The 19,869-nt window shown below is 40.3% G+C and overlaps 1 protein-coding gene across 1 annotated transcript in view; it reads left to right on the top strand.

Moving 5' to 3' along the window:
• Window positions 1–17,549, top strand: part of LOC108410755 (E3 ubiquitin-protein ligase UHRF2) — a 112,969-nt gene extending 95,420 nt beyond the window's left edge. The window contains exons 11-16 of the mRNA XM_017681998.2: window positions 1,841–2,003; window positions 9,145–9,282; window positions 10,005–10,260; window positions 11,930–12,078; window positions 13,511–13,609; window positions 15,384–17,549. Coding sequence (XP_017537487.1) covers window positions 1,841–2,003; window positions 9,145–9,282; window positions 10,005–10,260; window positions 11,930–12,078; window positions 13,511–13,609; window positions 15,384–15,530 — 952 coding nt within the window. The 3' untranslated portion in view covers window positions 15,531–17,549. The remainder of the gene's footprint in view (window positions 1–1,840; window positions 2,004–9,144; window positions 9,283–10,004; window positions 10,261–11,929; window positions 12,079–13,510; window positions 13,610–15,383) is intronic.
• The last annotated feature ends 2,320 nt before the right edge of the window (window positions 17,550–19,869 follow it).

Raw genomic sequence — 19,869 nt, forward strand, 5'->3', positions numbered from 1 at the left:
CACATTGTCCATCAGTCTGAAGAACCACTTCATGATGCAAACATCTCTTTAAACATGCAAAGGGTTCTTTGAGTGTATATGGTTCTAGAACCATTTTCTTTACTAAAGAACCCTTGAAGAACCATCTGTTTAAGAGTTTACTCCGAAAACCATGCCGATACCATGTAGTTGCTGCGCTAATGAGCAAATGACTCAAGGATGTTCTGCTCTCGTTGTAAAGGGCTGCTGTGATTGTCAGACCCAAAGCCATTGGTCACTTTAAACACTGCCTTGGTAGATTCCTACCAGGAATGCACTGTGTGAAACACAACCATTTCACCAACACAAGTGGAGACATGTAGGCCAACAAAACGGAGGCGAAAAAGTCGGCATTTGCTCCCTATGTACATCTTTACTCTGTTTGACTGATTAAGATAGTGAGGTATAAACATTTAATATCAAGTCAGGCTTTGTCATTTCAGCTCTATAGTACACAGTGAGACAAAACATAATTTCTCACAAGTGCAAGACAATACAGCACAATAAATAAATATAAAAACTTACAATAAATACTGAATGGAGAACAGACAGTACATGGTACTGAGGAGTTGTGCAAAGGAGGATGTAACATACTAAGACATATTAGCAGCTTAGCAGATATATATATATATATATATATATATATATATATATATATATATATATATATATATATATATATATATATATGAGCATAGTAGGTAGCAACCAGAGCAACAATATACAGTATTTGTTTGATACAGTAATTCTAGCAGCTGACCTTGTTAAAGTGAAGTATAAAAAAATCAGATAATTGTTGGGGAAATAAGAATGGCTATGCTGCATTTCACATAGTAGGTCAGTCAGACTGAGCATTTTCGTACAGTGTAGTATACAAATCGTAGCTTTGTCCAAACACAATGGTCTATTCAAACGTCCCGTGTGAGTCAACATTTCTAAAATCACACAGTGTCTGTCTGGCTTTAGAGGACATTCAGCTACAGCTCAACCAGCCAATCACAAGGCTCCAACAAGATGTAAAGCTGGAAGCATGAGCTCCTTGGATACGTTAGCCTCGGACATGATTCCTGCTGTCGCTGTGCTGCTGCTGAAAGAGACAGATGAGGATCAAAACTATGAAACCTACTTTACATACAACTGTACAGAAGAGCTTTTCTGACAGACAGTAAAACCCACTTTTCTCCACTGCAGCGCTGCCTGATCCAAGATCACTACTGTAGCACAGCCAGCTAGCACACTTTATTTAACATCAGATAGATTTAATTATATAACTGTTAAGGTACATTGCACTCAAGCAGGTTACTGAAAAATATGTACTTGTACTCGTCTAGAAAATAAATTATTGATGCATCACTAGTGACTGTTCTGTTGATTCTGTGATTCTGTTTGATTCAATGTAAACATGATATTTTAATGTACTTTATACTCTACATGATTTTGTAATATGTGCTTATTTCAAATTTGATTCCAGTAATACATTTAAAAAAAGTTGGGACAGATGCATGATTATCTCTGAGTTACATCATCATTCCTTTTAACAGCACTTAATAAATGTATGGGGACTGAAGATATAAACTGATCCGGGTTTGAAAGCATGTTTGTTTTTGTTTGTTTGTTTTTTTTATTTGTCCATCTTTAATTATATGAGTCTTCAGCTGTGTGATGATGTAGGCGTGAAGTTAGCACCATACGCAAACTGTCCCATTAAAATTAGTCCCTCCTTACAGAGTTGAGAATAGTCAGTGCCTTTCATGTTTAACCCAGATTTGTGGTTGGACTTGAGCCTTACTCTTTCCCTGTTACTCTTTAAACTTGACCTCAGGGCCCTGGCGCTGAACTGTGACGCCCCTCTGAACGATAAGGACGGGGCAGAGTCTCGGAATTGGCGTGCGGGAAAGCCAGTCAGAGTGATCCGGAGCTCGAAGGGCCGGCGAATCAGCAAGTATGCTCCAGAGGAGGGAAACCGCTACGACGGGATTTATAAGGTAACAGAACACACCATAGGGACGTCCCGATTGGGAGTGCGTTTCCCAAAAGCATCGTTGAACAGCTACCGTACTTAAACGAACTTAGAGGGACTATCATATTGAGCACTGTCTCGCCTGATATTAAAGGTTGGTATTAGAGCTGAGGAATAATAAGTCCTATATTAAGTCCTTTCCAGTACCGATCCTTTTTACTTCAGCTTTTTATTCACGCCACTGTCATAGAGGTGACATAAACAGACTGTCACGCATCCGGAGAACCCCCAATCAGACTCCATGGAGTCTGTGCAAGACCATGTGAGTTTGGTCTCTCGCTCACACACCTATCAGCGTTCACGGTCTCCCGAATTTTAATGTGATTCACCTGTGTATTTATGTCATGTGATAGGTTTAGTGTAGTATTTAAGCCCTGGCTTAGCTCAGGTATAGCGCAAAGTATTGTATCCATGAGATCATACCAAGCAATTGTCTTGACTGCCTTGTTTCCTCGTTCGACCTCTGCCTGGATTAACCGTTTTTTCGCTTCTTGGTCTTTTCCCCTCTGTACTGTTGCCGGTGTTGCTGGATCTGTGTATCGACTCTTGAACTCCTTTTCGACCACGTTTTTGCCTTTTTCCTGTTTTTATATTAAAACCCTCTGTTTAGGATCTGCATGCATCTGTGTTCTGCGGCCACGTCACACAGACATTATCCACAGCAGGATAGGTGTGTTTACAGAAGATTTAAATGTCTGCAGTGTGGACCTGTTTTAATGTGGAAAATAAAAAAACATTCCTGGTATTATATTGGTTAAAGCCAAATATAATAAAATTCTACAGATTTTCCAAATGTTGTGCATAATTGAGTGGTTAAGATGTAAACAGAGTGATTAAGAGTGGTTTGGTGTGAAACGGTTGAGATCTAGATGCAGACAGTGGTGGTGATGGGAACCAGGGGTCACCATGAGTACAACACAAATATAACCGTTTTTATTTACTATCCAAAACCACCAGTGAACCTACACATGTCTTCTGAGTTTATATGGAATGTTGATGGTGGAAAAATAGTGGAAAATCTGAAATAATATGTCGCCTTTGGGGACTATTTTGTCTCAGCATGTATCCCTCCACCATGAATGGACATTTAAGTTAAATTACCGTAAAACAGTGTCCGTAAAACAGTGACTTTAGGCAGTGAGTCAACAAGCAATTCATGTACAACCCTAATTCCAATGAAGTTGGGACGTTGTGTCCATAAATAAACATAAATAAAAACAGAATACGATGATTTGCAAATCCTTTTCAACCTATATTTAATTGAATACACTACAAAGAGAAGATATTTAATGTTCAAACGGATAAACTTTATTGTTTTTTTGCAAATATTCACTCATTTTGAATTTGATGCCTGCAGCACGTTACAAAGAAGTTGGGACAGGGGCGTGTTTACCACTGTGTTACATCACCTTTCCTTTAACAACTCTCAACAACACTCATTCATAATATGCCACACATTTTCAAAGGGAGACAGGTCTGGACTGCAGGCAGGCCAGTCTAGTACCCACACTCAACCACAGAGATGCTGGCTTTTGAACTTTGCACTGATAACAATCCGGACAGTCCTTTTCCTCTTTGGCCCGGAGGACACGACGTCCATGATTTCCAAAAACAGTTTGAAATGTGGACTCGTCAGACCACAGGACACTTTTCCACTTTGCCTCAGTCCATCTCACATGAGTTTGGGCCCAGAGAAGTGGGCAGCGTTTCTGGGTGGTGTTGATATGTGGCTTTAGCTTTGCATTGCAGTTTTAACTTGCACTTGTAGATGGAGCGACGAACTGCGTTCACTGACAGTGGTTTTCTGAAGTGTTCCTGAGCCCATGTGGGAATATCCGTTACAGAAAGATGTCGGTTTTTAATGCAGTGCAGCCTGAGGGATCGAAGGTCACGGGCATTCAGTGTTGGTTTTCTGCCTTGCTGCTTACTTGCAGAGATTTCTCCAGATTCTCTGAATCTTTTGATGATATTATGGACTGTAGATGATGAAATCCCTAAATTCCTTGCAATTGCACGTTGAGAAACGTTGTTCTTAAACTGTTGGACTGTTTGCTCACGCAGTTGTTCACAAAGTGGTGAACCTCGCCCCATCCTTGCTTGTGAACGACTGAGCCTTTCAGGGATGCTCCCTTTATACCCAGTCATGACACTCACCTGTTTCCAATTAACCTGTTCACCTGTGGAATGTTCCAAACAGGTGTTTTTTCAGCATTCCTCAACTTTTCCAGTCTTTTGTTACCCCTGTCCCAACTTTGTTGGAACGTGTGCAGGCATCAAATTCAAAATGAGTGAATAATTGCAAAAAACAATAAAGTTTATCCATTAGAACATTAAATATCTTGTCTTTGTAGTGTATTCAACTGAATATATGTTGAAAAGGATTTGCAAATCATCATATTCAGTTTTTATTTATGTTTTACACAACGTCCCAACTTCATCCTATCACCACCACTGTGATCAGTTCTGACTCAGTAAGTCGCATCAGATCACTCAGAGTTACCGTTTGAACCAGTTGTACAGTAAATGTGAATGCACAGCCACTATTCAGAGCCAAGAGAACGAGCAGAGCTGTTTGTGCATGAGAGAGCAACTGAAATTTGAAACTAGGACATTCAAACTGAATTCAAATTCAGTCTGAAAAAAACACTATGTATATAAATGTAAATACTAGCCTTGGTACCATCAGATACTCAAAATTAGTACACTGATCCCTATAAAAATATTTTTCTTCTAGTTTATTTCTTTACACAACGGGTCTGTGAAGTTTAGGCCGCTTCCAAAACCTCAGCAAACAATAACTGCAGTTTGCAGTCCAGGAGCAGAGACAGAGACTTACAGAGACTTCTGAACTCTCCATGACAACATTAGTGTGGACTGAATTTCGGACAGTAGCTGTTACAGAATGACAGTTCCTAACTTGATATTCTCATCGTTAACTCCAGATAAGAAAACAGTATCACACAAACATCCTAACTAGACTAAACCTCCTAAATACTGTCCTTACTTTAGGACAAACCCCAACAGGGTCCTAACTTCTGTTTAAGCGTCCAGTTTATGGTTTTTAGGCAGCTGTGTCAGGCAGCTTAGTTCACTACCAGCATAATGAGCTACATGTATTTCTACTGTAAAACGCTACTTTGACTGTAAGACATTTTTCTTTTCAAATTCTGATTTTTAAAAATCTCAGACTCTGCAGACTTGATTCTCCACCGTCCCTCTGATTACCTTCCTGTGTTAATGTTGATGATGAAATATTACAGTGATGGTGGTGAATAATGAGGAGACGGAGCTGGACGTGTGTCTGTTTATCAGGAGGAGTAACATTAGCGCTCGGCTAAAGCGTTTGGGAAATGGAGACTGAAACTGGGGAGCTGCGATGCTCTGATAAGAGGCAGGGGGTGCTCTCACAGTATTCACTACAGCTTATCACACTTTAATTTAGTTTGAACTATTTTACATCAGTAACTGCAGCTGGAACATAGATTTTAATGTTCTTTTGACTGTGTTTACGCTTCAGCTGTGTGTATATGGCCGGTTGCAAGTTAACAGACACTACAGCTGATTGTTGACTTGCGTAGCTTTCAGATTTCTAAACTGGAGACAACATGCTGTAAGATAAGATAAAATTTCTAAATTAAGTTTAGTTAAGTTTGTTTGCTCAGTGTAATCTTGTTGAGTATAGTTCACCATTTTTCCCATTGGCTTGTGGGATCCTGTATTTGCATATAGTTTTTCATATTTTACTCACCCTCTTTATGTCTTTGCCCCAGCCTTACCTTCCATCGTGTACGCATCTTTCTTATTCTCCATGTTTAACTGCCTTGCCAAATTCAACATAATTAAGTGGTTAAGATGTAAACGGAGTTGTTCAGAGCAGTTTGGTGTGAAACGCTTTGTTCTAGACAAAATTGTCTAAAAGTGGTGGTGATGGGAACCAGACGTGCACCTCTAAAAGCACCTTCACAGAAAGTTACTACATGAAATGGTTATGAATTTATAACCTGATGTCTCAGAAGCAGTTTTATGACCGTTTTGAGATGGTTTTGTCCTTAAACTCCATTCATGGTGGAGGGGTACATTATATGCAGGGTGCTGTGAGGCAAAATAGTCCCCAAAGAAAACGTATTATTTCAGATTTTCCACTATTTTCCCATCATCAACATTCTATATAAACTCAGAAGACTCGTGTAGGTTCACTGGTGGTTTTGATAGTAAATAAAATGTCTAGATTTGTGTTCCCCTGGTTCCCATCACCACCACTGTAAAGACATCTGAACCACTTCACACCAGACCATCTCTTCAGATTGATGGAGAATGTGCTGTAGATGGTTCTGTATTGAATCCTTTTGAAAAGGGTTCTATATAGCACCAAAAAAGGGATCTTGAAATGTTATGATGTCAGGCTTATAACAATAGCAGACCCTTTTTTGGTGCTGTGTAGAACCCCCTATAGAACCACCTACAGTACATTCTTCATCAGTCTGAAGAACCCTTTCATGATATAGCGAACCCTTTAATCATGCAAAGGTTTGTTTGAGTGGTCATGGTTCTATACAAACCCATTGACCTTAGTAAAGAACCCTTGAAGAACCACCTTTTTAAGAGTGTATTTTAATGAATATGTTGTGTTTTCACACCCTGTTTTAGACGTTTGCGTTTGGACACATTTTGGGTCAGTTTCATCCGCAGCTCGAATACGCTGGTCATTCACATACACAGCGTTTGTGCTGCTGAGCAGAGCAGAAAGTTACAAACATACAAACATATGTTTACCAAATGAACAAACAGTCAAATCTGTTGCTTTGCTCAATAAAATATCATTCTTAAAATTAGATGCACATTTCTTTACCCCGGACAGCATTGTGGCCTGTGATTGGCCGATTGTTCAAAGCCTGGTTGAGCAGGAAACTGTTCAGTATGACGAAAAGTATCACAACTTAGTGTGATAAACTGGAATAGTGAGCTATCTTTGTTAAATATCATACACATTATATAAGCCGCTTATCCTCCTGGGTTGCAGGGAGTGGCAGAGTCTGTCCCAGCACTGATTGGGTGGAAGGCAGGTAACACCCTGGCCGGGGCGCCAGTCCATCACAGGGCAGACAGACAGACATACACGCACACACCCAGGGGCAGGTTAGCATCTTCAATCAGTCATGTCTTTGGACTGTGGGAGGAAACCTGAAAAAGGACCCTGGTTACCCGGCCAGGGAATCGAACCCAGACTCTTCTTGCTGTCAGTCAACAGCACTACCCACTGCACCTCCATGCTCCTGCAGTGAAGCTGCATTTGGCAGCATTTACACAATGACGAATACATTTTAGTTGCTGCGATTACTAAAATAATAGTAATAATAATATAATAATTATCGCGAGTAGCAACAATAATAGCACTACTAATAAAAATCATTATCTTGCAGTTTTTTTTTATAGTTCATATCTTCTTTGTTCATATTGTGATATCTATCATTTGACATTATAAAGAAGGAGACAGTTTGCTGGTTGATGAACAAAGGGGAGCTCACGCCACATGGCTGTCTGTTTACAGGGAAAGTTCCATCCTTCGTGCAGTAGCCAGAACAAGCTGGCTTTTTTTTTTTGCATCATTTGAGCCAAATGCTACAAACAAATCGCGCTGTTTCTCTGTGGCTTTTACCAATGATTCCTGATGTGTTTTGGAAACGTTAAGGTGGCTTTGTGTTTGGGGTTTGGAGGTCTCTCCCCGTTCAAAGAGAGAGGCGCGTGGCCACCATGATGGCCTTCAAAGCAAAATTCGGTTCATTGACTTCATTGAACATCTCTGCTAAAAGCTTGAAACACTGCTTTAACCATTGTACAGAATATCTGAGATCTAAAGAGTGATGATGTGATCTATCTGAGTGGTAATTGGATACTGCAGTGTGGTGGAGCAGGCGAGGTCAGCGGGTTCAGGTGCGACGTGAGGTCGCGTTACGCTGTTGTGTTCCTTGCCTCTTCCTTTCTGGCTTTGCGGTGACTCAAAGCGAAAGCGAAAAGCAGCTGAGAAACAAAACCCTTCATGCTGTTTTCTCCGTCTCTCAGTCTCAACACACCTGCATGCAACCGTCTGAGGAAATCGGTCTTTCTGGTTTGAATAACTAAGTTGTTTTGCTATCCGGTGGTGCCCAGAGGAACATGTGCTGCCTTATTAGTCTCAATTTAGAAATACTTTTCAGTGTTAAGCTATTTAAATGGGCCAATGCCGCAGCGATATTTGCCGAGCAGAACCCTCAGATCTTTCGGAACAAGTCAGTTAGTCCTGCTGAAGGTGAAGACAGCAAAACACATACACACCTCCCTTCAGTGCTTCTTCAGAAGCTCCGCCTCCCAGCCTCATGGACGTGTATTTCTGAGGCAAACAACACTTTTTTAGGAGTTTGTGGCTGTAAAACTCTTCGTAAATGTTGTACAGATAAATACCATGATATAATGTTAGAGCACAGAACTACATTTGGCGCCTCAGCTTCTTATTTGTATTTTCCTGTTCCACCTTAAATGGGGTGGCAGTTAAGACTACATTTGGCACCTCAGCTTCTTGTTTGTATTTTCCTGTTCCACCTTAAATGGGGTGGCAGTTAAGACTACATTTGGCGCCTCAGCTTCTTGTTTGTATTTTCCTGTTCCACCTTAAATGGGGTGGCAGTTAAGACTACATTTGGCGCCTCAGCTTCTTGTTTGTATTTTCCTGTTCCACCTTAAATGGGGTGGCAGTTAAGACTACATTTGGCGCCTCAGCTTCTTGTTTGAATTTTCCTCGTTCCACCTTAAAAAGTTTAAATGACCGCAGTGTATGTTTGAGAGGTGCTTCACAGTACGGAACTCTTTGTGGAGGTATTTTTAAGGCAGGGGTTTCACCCCCCCCACCCCCCCGATTCAGCGCTCGTTGCTCACAAGCAGCTCAACACAGAGTCCAATATTTCACACACAGAGCCAACAGAGTTCTAGATAATCTGATAGCAGAATTACAGGAAAAATACAGCATTTGATTGTATTTATTAAAACTATCTGCTGGCAGTATGGCCATTAGGGGGCACTGAGGGAAGAGTCAACCTTAAGAATAAAGATTCTACCGTTTCTCCGTCCTGCAGGTGGTGAAGTACTGGCCTGAGATCGGTAAGTGTGGTTTCCTGGTGTGGCGCTACCTGCTCAGGCGTGATGACGTGGAGCCGGCGCCGTGGACACCTGAAGGAATCGAGCGCAGCAAGAAACTCGGCCTGAAGGTGCAGGTGAGGAGACACACACACACACACACACACACATATATATATATACATACACACCCACACACGCGCACACACACACACACACACACACACACACATATATATATACATACACACCCACACACGCGCACACACACACACACACACACACACACACACACACACACATATATATATATATAGTGAGTAGAAGCACAAGGGGGCTGTTTCTAATAAAGTGGCCAGTGAGTGGAAGCACAAGGTGGGTGTTTCTAATAAACTGACCAGTAAGTGGAAGCACAAGGTGGATGTTTCTAATAAAGTGGCCACTGAGTGGAAGCACAAGGTGAGTGTTTCTAATAAACTGACCAGTAAGTGGAAGCACAATGTCGGTGTTTCTAATAAAGTGGCCAGTGAGTGGAAGCACAAGGTGGGTGTTTCTAATAAACTGACCAGTGAGTGGAAGCACAAGGTGGGTGTTTCTAATAAACTGACCAGTGAGTGGAAGCACAAGGTGGGTGTTTCTAATAAACTGACCAGTAAGTGGAAGCACAAGGTGGGTGTTTCTAATAAAGTGGCCACTGAGTGGAAGCACAATGTCGGTGTTTCTAATAAAGTGGTCAGTGAGTGGAAATACAAGGTGGGTGTTCTTGGTTGAGCATTAACATCTGTAAGTCTGTTCTCTCTCTCTCTCTCTCTCTCTCTCTCTCTCTCTCTCTCTCTCTCTCTCTCTCTCTCTCTCTCAGTACCCTCCTGGCTATCTGGAAGCCATGGCAAATAAGAGTAAGAAGGAGGCAAGTGTGAAAGGGACACGAGGTGGACCGTCGCGGGGTAAGAGACACGGAGGCCGGGGGCGACCAAAAACTGGCCGGCCGGCAAAAAGAGTAAAGGAAGAGGAGGAGGAGGAGGTGGAGGTAGAGGATGAGAAAGAGGAGAAGGACGCAGTGAACAAGGACAAGGAGGTGCACAGCAATGGCGACCAAGAAACACCAAAAGACAAAGGTGTTTACATGATACATCAGGGACAGCTTGCTGTTCTTCATATTATTATACGCTCAAAATATAAAATGTTTCTCGTCTCACAGTTTTCAAGCTAGAACCACAAAACTTGGCAGGATTGTAGATCCTATACGAGATTAGGTAACTTGTGCTTTTCTAAGCGATCCGATATACAGTTTTTGTAAAATAAGCATTCAAAGACAATATTTTTTCCAGTAGGAAATGAATGGATGGAATGTTCTGGATATTCAAACGAGCAATCACAATGGACATCCTCATACAGACATTCATACACAGTACACACAGACTCACATGCCCACAGCCTAATACACAGCAATGACAGCATAAACAGTGAATTTAAGGTGGAACTGCATTTAAGGTGGAACTGCACTTGGGCACCATTGAATTTAAATTGGAACTACATTTAAGTTTGCAATGAATTTATGGTGGAACTTTAGCACTAAATTTTGGGTGGCACAGAATTTAAGGAGGAACTGTATTTTTAAGGTAGTACTAAAATTAAGATGTCCCAGAATTTAAGGTTTAACTCCATTTGAGGTGGCACTGAATTGAAGGTGACACAGAATTTAAGGTGGAACTCCATTTAAGGCAGCACTAAAATTAAGGTGAGTTTAAGGTGAAGCCACATTTAACATGGCACTAAATTTAAGGTGGCACAGAATTTAAGGAGGAACTGTATTTAAAGTAGCACTAAAATTAAGAGAGCACAGAATTTAAGGTGGAACTTCATTCAACACATTTCTAACCACCTTGGATACTGCAGCGTCCACTCAGCAACATTTTAGCGACATTTTAACAACCATCAACAGTCTTCCATTTTAACGTCTTAACGCAATTAGCTGGCGCTTTCAAGCCAACTTATAGTTCATTTATAAACTTTCCCTTTCTAGTTATAACATATAGATACTTACAAATATAGATATGAGACATTTTCTTTATAGGTACTTACTGCTACAACTGCATGTTTCATTATAAAGAGAGCAAAATTGATCCAGTTAAACTTGATTTAATAAATAAAAATCACTGTGTTCACAGTTTTTGATGGCATTTTTGTAAGTGTAGCACTATTGGCTCTTTTTTCTGTGATAAGATGTCTAGAAAATAAACATTGTGACATTGTGTATATTACAAATGTCTTGAAGTATTGCAGTATTATATTTTTATCACGTCGCCCACCTTTACTTACACATATATAATACAAATGGGACACATTATTACTGTATATAAATACTTCTGTATGCAAACGTTTGGGCACCCCTGATCAGAGAGCACACTTCTGCACATTTTAATGCACATTTTTTTCATTTAAAATATTGGAAAACTAAATTTAATGTTAAAAATGTGGCTGGTGCAAGTTCTGGCACATTTTAGATTTTTTTTCAATATGTATGAATGAAATTGTAGACTAAAATTTAGAGGATGTGTTCAAGTATTTTCCTTTAGAAAATCAGGAATATAACACACATGGGTAAAAATGGGTTCTAGGTACGTAGCTTCTCCGGTTATGTTTGTGCATTCAGTGTATTCTGAGATTTAATGATGCACTGAATCGTCTTTCACAGAGTGGTCAAATCTAAACTTTCTTAATAAATTGTGTGTGTGTGTGTGTGTGTGTGTGTGTGTGTGTGTGTGTGTGTGTGTGTGTGTTCAGTGAGTGATGAGCAAGATGAGCCCAAATCGAAGCGACTGAAGGAGGTGGAGGCGTTCGTGTTATCCGAGCAGCAGCGCTCCCTCATACAGCAGGACCAGGCCAACAAGAAACTCTGGGACGAGGCTCTGGGCTTCCTCATTGAGGGACCGGTACTAACTCACACACACACACACACACACACACACAGAAACATTTGCATGAATATTCCAGCAAAGCCAGTTTCCCCCCCCTCGCTCCAAATGTCATTATTTAGCCAAGACGATTGACGTCTCAAGTTTGCTTGTTTAATTTTACTCCGCATGCTAATGTAGCTAGCAAGTAAGTAATAGCAGCATATACCCCACCAATTAGCATGTTGCTAATCATCTCACAGTCACCTCAAACCGTGTTGGTTAGTCATCTCTAATAGACTTATGGCTTCTTACACTGTATCAGTATCTCTGTCAGTCTTTCCCTGAAGCCAGAGTTTCCTATTCGCCAGCTTCTTATTCAGTTTTGCATCAGTTACAGTAACTATAGTACTGTTTAAGCCTCTACTGCATGCATTACGCATTATAGAAAAAAACAAGGTTCAGTTCACTTTTCTTGCATAAAATGTTCTTTGATTAATTCAAAAACATTAAAAAAATCTTAATAATAATAATAATGGGTGCAGGGGTCCTTTTGGGATATGTTGCCTTGAGGCAACATTGTGCGACAATGGGAGGAAATTATATTAAAGCCGTGTTCCCTGAAGTGATGAGACCTGGCCTGTGACTGGCTAAATCCATTCCACTGTTACAGACATGTTGCTTCTAGGCAACAAACGTATTTCTGCTCATGTTAAAAATAAGGTTTATATGCGACCACTAAGACAAAATATGACCAAGTACCTACTGTTTATTGATTTTTCCCTTTATTCTTAACCCTGTTGTTGCCTTTAAATATGTATAATGTTATTGTAAAGTGAGGAAAATGAGTTTGTTGCCCTGAGGCAACATTGTGCAATAGAGGGTTAAGCTGGAACGGCAAATTCATATAAGAAGCCAGCTTCATAGAAACTGCATTCAGCTCATTTTTATATTCGTCCTGCATTCACATCATGGAAAGATTCATATTATTGAATTTTGGACAGTCACACTGCTGTGATGGAATGCGCTGCTTTTAAAATGGAACAAATCTTGGGTCAAATTTGATGAAATTAGCCAAACTATTATCCAAATACACAAACTAATTCTATAAATCAAGATTTGATATTTTAATATGTTTCATATTTAATATAAACTTTGACCCTAACCGTAAACCAACACACACTCCAATACCCAAATACCCACACTCTGTCCTTAAAAGTGATGCAGATCTGGCTGTATGAAGTCTCAGCTGTTTTAATGAAGGTGATCTCTGTGAGTCTGTGTGTCTGAGTCAGTCCATTGGTCGCTGTCCCTATTCAGAGTCATTGCTGTGATCTCAGCACTACTGTTAGTTTATAATGCTCTGTAATTTCCACGCTGCGAGCCCAGTGCCTCTATAGACCAGCTCGCACTGTGCTGATCTTACTGTTTCCTTGGTGACAGTCACGCATCACTTCCTGTTGTCCTGCAGAACTTCTTGCGTAAAGTGGAGCAGATCTTCATGTGTGTGTGCTGCCAGGAGCTCGCCTTCCAGCCCGTCACCACCGCCTGCCAGCACAATGTCTGCAAGGTGTGTGTGTGTTTGCGAGAGTATGAAGCTTTCATCATATTGTTCAGCCATACAACACACTAGAGAAGTATTGGCTCACACTGTAGCTCATTAATTTCACTGTGTAATGTGTTTTCTTGTCCGTGTAAGTTTTACCTTGGCCCTGTCATCTGCAGACCTGTTATTCAGTCCAGTTATTCAGTATCTAATATGAATGATAAAATATCTACTGTATTCAATGTGTACTATGAATTATTCAGTATTCACTATAATTTATTCATTACCCACTATAAATTATTCAGCACCTCCTATGAAATATTCAATATTTACTATGAATTATTCAGTAACTACTATGAATTATTCAGTATTTACTGTGAATTATTCAGTAACTACTACGAAATATTCAGTATCTACTATGAGTTATTCAGTAACTACTACGAAATATTCAGTATCTACTATGAGTTATTCAGTAACTTCTATGAAATATTGAGTATATACTATGAATTGTTTGGTATGTATTATGAATTATTCAGTAACTACTATGAAATATTCATTATCTACTATGAGTTATTCAGTAACTACTATGAAATATTCATTATCTACTATGAGTTATTCAGTAACTACTATGAAATATTCAGTATTTACTGTTAATTATTCAGTAACTACTACGAAATATTCAGTATCTACCATGCATTATTCAGTAACTTCTATGAAATATTGAGTATGTACTGTGAATTGTTTGGTATGTATTATGAATTATTCAGTAATTACTATGAAATATTCATTATCTACTATGAGTTATTCAGTACCTACTATGAAATATTTAGTAACTATGTAACTAAGTATTTCTATATGTGCTGTAATTTAGTTGCTGACTAGTCAGTAAGGAATGTGAATTATTTAATATACACTCACCAGCCACTTTATTAAGTACACCTGTTCAATTGCTTGTTAACACAAATAGCTAATCAGCCAATCACGTGGCCACAACTCAATGCATTGAGGCATGTAGAGGTGGTCAAGACAACTTGCTGAAGTGCAGACCGAGCATCAGAACGGGGAAGAAAGGGGATTTAAGCGACTTTGAACATGGCGTGGTTGTTGGTGGTCTCAGTATTTCAGAAACGGCTGATCTACTGGGATTTTCACACATAACCATCTCTAGGGTTCACAGAGAACGGTCCGAAAAAGAGGACATAGCCAGTGAGCGGTCAGTTGGGTGGACGAAAATGCCTTGTTGATGTGAGAGGTCAGAGGAGAATGGGCAGACTGGTTCCAGATGATAGAAAGGCAACAGGAACTCAAATAACCAACCAGAATCTCTGAGGAACGTTTCCAACACCTTGTTGAAAGTGTGCCACGAAGAATTAAGGCAGTTCTGAAGGCAAAAGGAGGTCCAACCTTTTACTAGCAAGGTGTACCTAATAAAGTGGCTGTTGAGTGTATACTATAAAGTATTTAGCAATTATGGTAAATCCAGTATTTAATTTAAATGATTAAGGATTCACTATGATATATTCAGTACTGTGACATTCAAAATATATAACTATGAATTATGTAGTAAATTCAGTATCTGATATAAGTGATTCAGTATGTACTGTGAATTATTCAGCATCTACTGTAAATAATTCAGTAACTCCTATAAACTGTTTGAATCGTGCCAAAAGTATCAAATCGAATCACAGTGAAATGTGAGATTTCATGATTCATTTCCTAAACAATCTGGAAGCAAAGATACACAGTCCTGCTGAATAACCTCGTGATGTTGTCCATGCTGTTTCTCTCCTGACGCTAGACCTGCCTGCAGAGGTCGTTCCGAGCAGAGGTGTACACATGCCCGGCCTGTCGCCACGATCTGGGCAAAGACTATGTCATGACCCTCAACAAGAACCTCCAGCAGCTCCTGGATCAGTTCTTTCCAGGCTACAGCAAGGGCCGATGAGGCAACGGAACGGATAACGGACAGAAATCTCCATCCAGCGCAGTTCAGTGGCACTTAGTTAACAGGCATTCTTATGCACACACCACACACATGAAACACTCAACACAGAAACCACTGACACACACACTCACAAAGCACACACCCTCCATCTAGACAGACCCCCACATCAACACCAGCCTGACACTTGTATCCCAGGACAATGACAGTGACCCCCAAGTACAGTGGACGTCTGCCGGCTGTGTGTGTATGTGTGTGCCCCGCCCTCGCATCATCAGGAGAACCCCACACACTGTTCACAGGAGCTGGGATCGCCTCCAGCCCTTTTAAAGCAATGGATCTGGAAAGGATGGACCTGATACTAATGCTAATGCTAATGATATGCTAACAGTTGCTAACCCTGGTAAGAATACCCAAAGCCGAATACGGAACTCTGCCATACCGCTAGGTGCTGAAGCTAGCTTAAAAAGCCTCGGATAGCCAAACGTGACTGAGCTAACAGCAAGGAATGTACACCGATGTTAGCATTTAGCATGCTAATCGCTGAAGCGTTAGCTTGCAGGATGTTGTTGCTTGGCTAGTAGGGTTTGGATAAGCTGACCCTTTAAAGGCCTGAGCTCCTCTGGCTTTACTAACCAATACCACCAATACTGTGGTGAAAGGTGAAAGGTCATTTAGGTGTAGCACGCTAATTATCCGAAACCCACTCCCCCGAGGTAGAGGAAAAAATCTGCCTCGTTTCTGGCAGCAGTGTGTCAAAAAAATGTGACTCAAGTCAACTCAACTCGAAACTGAGTTATTGTGTCAACATAACTTATTTTCTCAAATGTTGACGTACTTTCTCAAGATTGCTGCAAGTCAAAATAACTTCCGAAACTCCCAAAGTTTTGACTAATCTTCTCCAGACTGACTTATTAAGACTTTCCTCAATTATTGGACTTATTTTTCGAAACTGAGTTATTACGTCAATATAACTTCTTTTCTTTTTTTTTAACTTATTTTCTCAAGACTGACTCAAGTCAAATAATTAGCTTCTCCCAAAGTTTTGACTTATTTTCTCAAGACTGACTTGTTAAGGAAATATGACAACTTATTTTCTGAAATTGTTGACTTATTGTCTTGAAACTGAATTATTATGTCAAAATGATGACTTATTTTCTTAAATGTTTCATTTATTTTCTTGAAATGGAGTTTCTTTTTTTGACTTAAGTCAAAATCACAACTTATTTTTCTCAGCTTTGACTTACTTATTTTTAGACTAGACTTGTTAAGTCAAAATAATGACCTAGAAGTTTTGACTTCTTGAGGTTTTGAGGTATTAAGACAAGATTCCAACATACAATATTGAAAAAAACGAGTTTTACTGTTTAACAAAGTAAAATATTCATTAATTTAAGAGAATACTTTTTGTGAGAAATAAGCCGTTATATTAGCATAGCAAAAGAAAATTCTATTTCAAGAGTCCAAAATTTTGACATACTGCTGCCAGAAATGGAGAAGCAGGAAAATAACAAGTGATTTTGTTCTCCTCTCCCTGGTGAGAGTGGGCTTCAGTGGAAGCCCCCTGTTTAAATACAGAAGTCGCTGCTGATTGCAGATTTTTTCGTTTGGCACTTAAAAAAAAACACACTACACAAATTGTCTCCAAGGGTGTCCTCATTTGTTCATGTGAAGAGATTCAAATGTAACGATTAGATGATCGAAATTTCCCAATTCTGTGCAGTGACTTCAGAAAGAGAGCTGAACGTGATTTGGCTGTTAAACTCTAAAACTCATTGAAATTCAGTCCCAAACCAGTCAGGCAGGTTTATGCCTTGTTGTAGGAGGTCCTCATCCAGCTCGCTTTCACATGTGTTCGGCCATTCGGGAGGATCGTGGTACAGTTTGGGGCACATTAAGTTTAAGATTAAGTGACACGTTTTAATCCCACAAACGGGGAAATTTCACCTCCACATTTAACCCATCCGTGAAGTCAGACACCACATACACACACTAGTGAATACACACACACCAGGGGGCAGTGAGTACACTTGCCCGGAGCGGTGGGCAGCCCTATCCATGGCACCTGGGGAGCAGTTGGGGGTTAGGTGTCTTGCTCAAGGACACCTCAGTCATGGACTGTCGGCGCTGGGAATTGAACCGGCAACCTTCCGGTCACAGGGCCAGTTCCCCAACCTCCAGTCCACCACTGCCCCTTTTATTGACGTCTGTGATCTGGCCCAGCAATAATAACATCCAGCTGATGCTCTTTCTGTCACTTTCTTACCAAAGGGTTGAGAAGTGTTGAGTTACAGATGATTGTATTTCCTCCTGGCTCCTCTAGGGTGCTGTGGCGCATGACCAGAGAGTGAATGTGGCGTTTTAGGGTACGAGGCACGGCCTGTATTCAAGAAAGGTGCTCAGATGGAGAGCGTTGATGTAGGTTTTGAATTCCTGACTGGTTTGAAGAAACGGCACACCTTTGTGACCGTGTCACGTGGACGAGCAGCACCATGCCCGTCTTTTCCATCTAGTAAATCAAAGAATCAGATTTATATCTTGCCACATCTGCAGCAAATCGCTGCTGTGAGAACAAGACCTCCTATCTCCAGAATGGTAACTTTACAGGAGAAGGAAAAAACATACTTCACTTTTAATGTAAGTCAATGGAACCAGAATATTTCCAGGTAATTCTGGGCAATTCTGTTGGTCCTTTCATCACAAAATTTACACACAATGTAAAGAACAACAGGAATTTTCAAATTATGTCAAAAACTGAAAAACGTACATATGGAAAAAATGGAGATATAATGCAGTGAGGTGGTTGATTGCCATAATCAATACTTTCAGCACGTTTCCCTTTACTTAAAGCCGATTTTTCAAAATTTTAACACAGTTTTTGCAAGAAAAGGTAAATAGTCATTCAGAGTTGGCTTGTGCTCAGTAACAGTTCATCTGCAGTAACGGAATTACACACATTGCCAGTAAAGAGTCTTATAGGTTTAAAGCCTTAACAGGTTTAAAAACATGTTCGTTTATTGATGTACTTCATGCAAACCATTGCAAAACACTGAGGCTCCCACATGTGAACATAACTGAACTTTTACATGTTGGGTGAATTGATATCCTACATAAATGCCTCATTTACTGTCCCTAACACAGTTGAGGCTGTTGTAGAAATGTAGCTGTTGAGCTGAGCTGGTTGAACATGCTTGTATAAAAAGTCACCTGGAGTCCTCAAACCCCAACATCAGGTTTCAGACAGACAACGCAGGATAACACTCAGTCTCAGCTCTCATACAGTCTGGCTAAGCTAAGCAGCTACAAACACCTTACAATTGATATGCAACATTTGCAAATTCTGTTCTTTATTTCTAGCTACACTTTTATGGTCACATTAAAGACTTGCTACAACCTCAACTTGTCCGTCTGCTTCGGAGTTAGGGACGGTCTCAAAATTATGAAGTGTTGGCACAAACACTTCAAATGAAGAAGTATTGCTTTTATTATCAGCATTATTATCAGTAGTATCTCTACTAGCTTATGCTTCTGAACACATCATCACTAATGTACTTACAGAGATAATAGTAACCGCAACACTTCTTCTGCAGGTAATTTTGAGGCAGTTCCTAACTCCGAAGAGCAAACACTGTAATAGGATGCAAGTGGGAGCCACATTGTTGCCTAATAAGAGGTAAAGCAAGTCAGAAAACATCTTTTTCCTCTTGATTGTACAAGTAACTGGATTCTGTTGCAAGCACAGGCTAATTTAGAGCGTTTCAGTGTAAATGGTTGATTGCAGAGACTCAGATGTCTTCACAGTGGTAGTGATAGGAACCAGGGGTCACCATGGCTTTAACACAGATAGCCATTTTATTTACTGTCCAGAACCACCAGTGAACCTACACGAATCTTCTGAGTTTATATGGAATGTTGATGACGGAAAATAGCGGAAAATCGGAAATAATACGTTTTCTTTGGGGACTATATCTCTCCACTATGAATGGAGTTCAAGTTCTCTAAACTGTCATAAATCGGTGTCTCAGTCATCAGCCAGTGAATTCATATCCATTTCATGTAATAACTTTCTGTGAAGCAACTTTTAGAGGTGGACGTCTGGTTCCTATCACCACCATTGTGAACAATTCTGACTCAGAGGAGTTCTCTGAAAGAACCGAGTCAAAGTCAGTTGGCAGATACTTGCTTTGCGTTCTTTTGCGAAGTTCAGGGAAACGTGTTGAAGTTACTGACCATGGAAAATGACCGCGCTCCGCAGAGGCAGGTTGAAAAATAGCGTCCTTTAATGGCATCCTGCTAGGACCTTGATGTCATCATCGCGGTGCTGTTGAGGCTACGAAACTGA

Source organism: Pygocentrus nattereri, chromosome 16, assembly GCF_015220715.1.
Source record: "Pygocentrus nattereri isolate fPygNat1 chromosome 16, fPygNat1.pri, whole genome shotgun sequence".
NCBI classification, from domain to species: domain Eukaryota; kingdom Metazoa; phylum Chordata; class Actinopteri; order Characiformes; family Serrasalmidae; genus Pygocentrus; species Pygocentrus nattereri.